The sequence below is a fragment of the Trypanosoma conorhini genome (assembly GCF_003719485.1).
Source record: "Trypanosoma conorhini strain 025E chromosome Unknown Tco_14.4_contig_00022, whole genome shotgun sequence".
Taxonomy (NCBI): Eukaryota; Euglenozoa; class Kinetoplastea; order Trypanosomatida; family Trypanosomatidae; genus Trypanosoma; species Trypanosoma conorhini.
The window spans coordinates 4,538-11,189 of NW_021704108.1; the positions used below are offsets into that span (position 1 = coordinate 4,538).

Consider the following 6,652-nt stretch of genomic DNA (forward strand, 5'->3'; position numbering starts at 1 on the left):
GGCGTCTACCGCATTTTTACCTCTTCGTGCCTAGTCACGGCCGCGTAGCGTTTTAGTTCCCCACCACCACATCGCTATCCGCCCCGCTTGGGCGACGGGTCACGGAGTCGCTGCTGCACTGACGTTGCGTTATGAATGTCTGTACCGCACGTGCTTGTGTGTGTGTGTGTGTGTGTGCGACCGCTCCGTCGCTGGCCCCCCGCTTCTTTTTTTTGGTAAACGTTGCTGGTGTAGCCTTGCTTTGTCCACCATTCACCCCCTTCCCGTCTCGGCACATCCAGCGAGGGGGGCGGGAGGACAGGGGGGACCGCCAATGCAGCGGCCCTCGTTACCGTCCAACATCACTCTATCGCACTCGTCATCGCCTGCTCCTTCAGCAGCCACCGATTTATTTTTATTTTTATTTTTTGTTTTGCCCTGCTGTTTCGTGCCGCCGGTGCGTGTGCCTCCTCCTCCCTCGCTCTCCCACTCGCACAGAGAGAGAGAGAGAGAGAGAGCGAGTGAGCGCGTGTGTGTGTATGCACGCTGGCTTTGTATTTCCTTTTTTTTTTTTCAGTCCTCCTCCGTTTTTAGTTGTTGCTGTCGTTTTTTTGTTTGCGTCAAACGTTCTTAATTATCATTTCTTTCCTGCTGTTTGCGTTCGTGTTTTATTACTTCCTCCGCCGCCGGACCCCCCGGGGGGGTCACGCCTCCGCCTCCCGCCCCGGCGCCTCCACCCGGAAGCGCTGCGCCGCGTGGCCGACCCCGTTGACGTCCCCGGGCTCCTCCGCGCCGCTGCCGCTGCCGGACTTCAGCGCCGAGTCGTCGTCGTCGTCCTCCTCGCGGCCCCGTTTGCCGCCGTGGCCGCCGGTTGTCTCGCGGAACGCCCCCGCCGCCGCGGCCTTCGCGTCGCCGCCGAGGGTACCGGCGAGAGGGCCCGCCGCAGGGGCGCCGTTGGCCACGCCGCCGCATGGACGCCCCGCCTCCGCCTCGTTTTCGCAGGGGCGCAGGACGAGCCGCGAGAAGGACATGCCGTAGGAGGAGCCGCCGTAGAAGGAGCGCTGCGAGCTGCCGCGCGACGCCGCGCCGCCGCCGGCCACCGGGCTCGTCGTGTCGCCCCCCTCCAGGCCGTTGTTCTCGAGAAACCGCACCCGCGCGATGCCGCCGGGGCTGTAGTCCTCCTCGAACTGGCGCGCCAGCCCCACCACCGTCTCACGCCCCTTCGGGTAGTCCGTGGGGAAGCGCTCGTCGTAGCGCTCCGGGGCGCGGAGGTACTGCCACAGCGTCAGGCCGTAGCGCCGCAGTTCGGTGAGGAAGCCGCGCTCCTCCGCGTTGGCGCGGTCGCAGAGCTCGGAGCCGTGGTGGTAGGAGTCACAGAAGAGGCACACCTCCGGAAACCGCTCGTCGCGCAGCGGCTGCAGGTGCTGCAGCAGGTCGTTGGACTTAATAAAGAGCAGAAAACCCTGAACCGCGTCGGTGCTGTAGCGCGCCGCCGCGAGCGGAATTCTGGCGTCCTCAAGCTCGCGTATGGCGGTGAGGAAACTGTCAGGGTACATCCGCCCTTTGCCCAGCAGCTCCCACGCCTCCGCCAGCCACCGCTCCTCCCGTTCCTCGTGGGCGTCGCGCAGCTGCTTGAGTTTTCGCTGCACAAGGTGTGGGTTGAGCCGCATGTCCACCTCCTTAATGCTGTGCCGGTGCAGGGTGCGGCGGGCGCCCTCTTCGCAGCGGCGAATGCTGTGGCCCAAAATGTTGCACAGCTTACAGTACGGCACACGGCCCTCGTGCACGAGTTTGACAGCGAGGCTGAGCTCCTTCTTTCGGAACTCCTTCGCCTTGCGGTCATCCTCGTCGATGCTGCGGAGCGCGCTGTCGAACTTGTGCCGCTCCTCCGGAAACCGCATGCTAAGCAGGTTGTGCTCCTCCAACACGAGACGGGCCACGGACAAGTCCCACGGCTCGCTTCCCTTTGGGCACCGCGCCGCCACGTGAAACGGCTCAAGGCAAACGGTGCACAGGACATCCTTCACCGGCCGCAGCTGCAACACCTCCTCCGGCACACGGGCGTAGGACTGAGGGGCGTACTCGGCGGTTTGGGACCCATCGATGAGGCAAAAAAAGAAGGACTTTGTCTCCCGCACCTCCTCAATGTCCCGGCGCAGCCCAGGCGCCAGCTCGGCGCGGCGGTACTGGCTATCGAGCACTTCAACGCTCTGCAGCAGCTGATCCCACTCGCGGAAGCGGCGGTGGGTCTTAAAGTGCTTCTCTGCCTTCTCCATGGCGGGACTAAGCGCGTCGTCGCTCGGCTTGTCAAAGACGGTCCGCGAGGGCTTCAGGCGGTAGCTTGCATGCAGCCAGAGGGCGTGGCGCTCCAGTGGGCCTGTAACCGCCCCTCGCACGGTGTCAAACGCCTCCAGCAGCTCCTCGTACGACGTCTCCTCCTCTATGAGTGAGACGATGCGGTCCAGCGTCTTCTCTAGCGAGAGCGGCAGCCGGATGCCGTAGCGGAAGAGCTTCTCCACCGCCTCCAGGTACGTCAAGGCAGTCCGCTCCACCCGCCGCCGCCGGTGGTAGTGGAGGTGCGAACCCCCCTCCGGCAGCGGAACCTTGACAAACGGCAGCTCACAAGGGCAGCGGGCCTCCGTGTGCTGCCAAACATCGCATAGCCGACACCCACCGCCTGCCTCGACTAATTTTCGCAGCCACTGGCGCACGCGGGGGTGGGCGGCGGGGTCGAGCCGCTCAACCTCCGTGACGCTTGCCGGCACCGCCGGGCACCGCTTGGCGTAGTCGTTGTTGCTGCTAAGTTGGACCTCATTGCCGCCGTTCGCCCCGGGCCCGGTTTCTAGCGGCGTCGCGGCGGCCTCGCCGGGCGACACCCACCCGTAGCAGCTGAGTACGTGGAAGGCTATGGAGGGGCGCGGGTTGCGGCGGCGCAGGCGGCGCAGACTATCACGGAAGGTGGCGGGGATGTCGAGGTACGGCTGGTCCTTTGGCGAGAGCCGGTTGCCGCTGGCCTCCGTCTGGCGCACGGCCTCCTTAAAGCGCTGGTAGACGTCGTGGCGCCACACCGCCTTCCAGGTGGCGAGAAAGCCGCGGTAGTTGGCCTGGAGCTCCCGCTCCCGCCGCGCGTCGCCGAGGCGGGGGTCGTCGCCGGTGAGCACGGAGGCCGGCACCACCTTGTCGTACTCGCGCAGCAGCGCAAGCGTCGACTGCGCCCGCGCCGCACTCGCCTGCGCCGCCCCGCGGAGCGAGAACCAGCGGTAGGAGATGAGGTACGGCAGGAAGAGGCTAATCTTCTCCGCCACCGCGGTGGTGGAGAGCGGCTGCTTGACGTCGGCGCACTCTGCAAGCACGGCGTTGAGCACCGACCACGCGCCTAAGCGGTCCTGCACCTCGTCGTTGTCGGTGTCCACCACACGCCAGATGAGCGCGCGCGTGATCTCGCCCGGGTAGTCGCAGGCGTGGTCGCGGACGAAGCGCAGGGTGTGCTGCACCTCCGCCGCCACCGCGGCCTCGTCGGCGAGGGCCGAGGACACCTGCACGCAGCAGCGATGCAGGAAGGCACGGTCCAGCCCCACCTCTGGCATCTCCCCGCAGAGCCACCGACGGCGGTTGGGCGCAAGAGGACAAGATCCGGAAACAACAAACAGACAAACAAACTAAAAAGAAAGCGAGAGAAAACCGGTTGGTAGCGTCACGGCCAAAGGCTCACACCGCGGCAGGAACGTCTGCTGGGCTTCCCCTGCTGTGGTCCTTGAGGAGCTGCGTGCGTGAGGGGCTACGGGGCTGCTGCGGCGACTGGTAGCGGGGAGTGACTGAAATGCAAGCGACGAGGCAACGCGTGAGGCAATTGAATGCGTGGGCGCCTGTCTATATTTCTTGTTTTTGTTTTTGTTTATCTCCTCGCTGTTGCCTTGGCTTGCCTGCTCAGCGTCCTTCGCGGCTGTGTGCGTGCGCCTGTCTCCCCCTCTGGGCGGGCGAGTCGTGCGGGGCGACAACAGGCGGGCGGGCGGGCGGGCGGGCGGACTCACGCAGGCAGACACGCACACGGCTACTCTCCCTCTCTGTCTGTCTGTGTCTTTTAGGCTCCCCGCTCTCTCCCTTCCGTGCTAGGCTTCTGCGGCGCCGCCACACAACGAGAGACGGCGTGGGTGGGAAAGGGAGAGAGCAGCAGCAACAGCAGCAGCAGCAGCAGCACGGGGAGGAGTAAATGAAGGCGGCAGGGGGTGGAGGGTGGAGGAAGAAGAAAAAGGGCAAGCGAAACAAGGGAAGGGGGAGAATTGGAGGCGGGGGGGACGGTTCGCACGTCATGGCGTGCTAGAGAAAAAAAAAGGGGGGGGGGAAGAAACGAGGAAGCACGTCCTTCGCGCCTGCAGGCACGCACAGGACGAGGAAGCGAGGGGCTGCAGGTGGTGAAAGCCCCCCCAGCCAGCCCACCACCGCCCTCTGCGAGGAGGCAGGGAGTGCAGCGGCGCAAAGGCACACGGGGCCATCGCCCCTTCCTCCTCGCCCCGCTCCCCCGCTCGCTCGCTTCCGCGCACGGGCGTCATGGCCCAGCCCCTACAACGGCGGCATGCGGGTGGCATTGCCACTCAGGCGGGCGAACTCGCTCAGGGCCGCTGCGTCCTCGTCGACACCGCAGCCGCGCAACTTGCACGAGTAGCCGTACGCGCATGCCCCCACACGCATCAGCAGGTCGTAGGCGGTGCGGTTGTGGTGGTAGAGCACCTGGTAGTAGAGCCCCATCCGCCACAGGGCGAGGTACTTGGGCGGCACCATGTCTCGCTTTGCGTGCATGCTGACTAGCTCGCCATCTAGCAGGCGGTGTCGCAGGTAGCGGGCCTGGCAGTGCGAGAGCGCGGCGTCCCTGCGGCGCTGGATTCCCAGGAGGGGGATGCAGCGGTAGAGCGCGGCGTCGCTCGGCAGCTGCCCGCCTATCAGGAACCTCCGCACACACGTCTCCTCGCCCTTCTGTGCGTAGCTGCGCAGGGCCGCGAGGTTCATGAAGTGGCCGGCGCCGCCCCAGCCGCGGTCTCCAAGGTACTGCGGGGTGAGCGCGGCGATCGTCGCGGGGTCAAGGAGCGCGTGTGTCGTGGCATTCCAAGACGCACTTCCAACCTGCAGCGCCGCGCCCCCGGGCCGCAAGAAATCCTCTTCATGAATCGGCCCTTGCTGTTGCAGCAGGCGGTTCCATCTTTCCGGCAGCGACAGGCACGCGGCCACGTCGTCTGCTTGGGAGTCGGCGCGTCGGTTGCAACGCTCCTGCAGCAGCGAAGCCCCCCCCGCGTCGCGCACGGCTGCGGCGACGCCGGCCACGTTGTGCAAGTCCTGCCGGTGCAGAAAGCGCACCAGCGCGTGGAGGTCGAGAACCGAGTCGTCGTCCATGACAATCGCCCACCGCACCTCGCGGTGCGCCGCGCCGCCGGCGAGTCCTGCAAGGTGCCCAATCGCGTGAAAGAAGCGGTGCTGCGCCCGCAGCCACCCCACTGAGTACCCGGTGCGCCGCAGCAACCCGCGCCGCCCCCGCTGCGGGGCCGGGGCGGTGTCGCTTTCGACCCACGTGCCGTGCCGCCCTGCGGAGGTGTTTGCGGCGTCGGTAAAGACGAAGAGGCTCGCCGCAGGCACGTGCCCCAGCCACGTGCAGAGGCCCACGTCGACGCGGAAGAACCTCTCATAAGCGCCGGTGACAACCCCAATGAGGACGTGGCGGCGGAGGTACTCCAGCACCGCGGGGTGGAGGACGCTCGCCGCGTTGTTCAGTCGCATCTCGTCGCAGAAGCGGCAAACGGAGGCTTGACACACCGCCGGCGCCTGCCCACCGCCAGCAAGCAAGCCACCCTCCGACGCACCGCCGCGCGGCGTCTCCCACCGCCGGGCCTCGTTCACGCCGCCTCCAGGTGCGCGGGCAAAGACCCCGCCTGGTGCCCGCGGCGGCGCCACCGCATCCTCGCCGCCGTCCACTGGCGCGGCGGAAAGGAAGCAGCAGAGCAGCCAGAGCAGCAGGAGCAGGCAGCTGAGCAGCGCCGCGTAGGCAGAGACGCGCCTGCCCCGAGCGCCCTTCGTGGGCCACCGCACCCGCCGCAGCATCGGCCTCAGCCTCAAGGCACAGACACAACTAGGCATAGCGACCCGGGGAGGAGGAGGAGGAGGAGAAGGGTGAGGCAAAGGCAAAAGCAGAAAAAAAACCACAACCACAACAAGGACAAATAACAAAAAAAAACAGCACCCGGCAGCGACTGCATTCGGCTGCAGGGGGAACCGAGTGACACCCCGGTGGTGGCGGTTGAGGGAGCGAAGGGAGAGGAGGGATGTGGAAAAGAGCAGCGACGACACCTGCGAAGCATGCGCCTTAAAACTCCTAGCCACCGTGGAAGTGTTGGCTGGCGCTTGCGTTGACATCTCATTGCCTGTGGCAGCGGCGGCAGTAATGCCCGCCTGCCTCCTGCGGGTGGCAGGCGCAAGTTACTTATGTGAACTAAGTCTTTGCCGCATGCCTGCGACGGAAGCCGGACGTCTATTCCGCAGGGGGAAAGAGGGAAGAAGAGGGAAAGACGGCGAAAACGCCCAGAGAGATGCGTCAAAGGCGTCTCCAGTGAAAACTGATGCAGCTACACACTACCATGCGGTCACGCCCACCCCTATTCCACCCTTCTGGGCATATATATGTATGTAT

The 6,652-nt window shown here is 65.8% G+C and overlaps 2 protein-coding genes across 2 annotated transcripts, besides 8 other annotated features; both read right to left on the reverse strand.

Annotated features, from left to right (window-relative positions):
* Positions 1 to 155: 155 nt before the first annotated feature.
* Positions 156 to 177: a microsatellite.
* Positions 178 to 387: 210 nt separating this feature from the next.
* Positions 388 to 414: a microsatellite.
* Positions 415 to 475: 61 nt separating this feature from the next.
* Positions 476 to 505: a microsatellite.
* Positions 506 to 683: 178 nt separating this feature from the next.
* On the reverse strand, positions 684 to 3,566 carry Tco025E_00800 (uncharacterized protein; the record flags this gene model as incomplete). Its single annotated transcript, XM_029367740.1, has 1 exon — positions 684 to 3,566. One exon carries the CDS (start codon positions 3,564 to 3,566, stop codon positions 684 to 686), a length of 2,883 nt encoding a protein of 960 aa, XP_029232140.1.
* A 50-nt stretch (positions 3,567 to 3,616) lies between these two features.
* Positions 3,617 to 3,649: a sequence feature (A-rich).
* A 330-nt stretch (positions 3,650 to 3,979) lies between these two features.
* Positions 3,980 to 4,004: a microsatellite.
* A 141-nt stretch (positions 4,005 to 4,145) lies between these two features.
* Positions 4,146 to 4,176: a microsatellite.
* Positions 4,177 to 4,539: 363 nt separating this feature from the next.
* Positions 4,540 to 6,102, reverse strand: Tco025E_00801 (uncharacterized protein; the record flags this gene model as incomplete). The annotated part of the gene is made up of 1 exon (XM_029367741.1): positions 4,540 to 6,102. One exon carries the CDS (start codon positions 6,100 to 6,102, stop codon positions 4,540 to 4,542), a length of 1,563 nt encoding a protein of 520 aa, XP_029232141.1.
* Positions 6,103 to 6,112: 10 nt separating this feature from the next.
* Positions 6,113 to 6,141: a microsatellite.
* Positions 6,142 to 6,204: a sequence feature (A-rich).
* Positions 6,205 to 6,652: the final 448 nt, after the last annotated feature.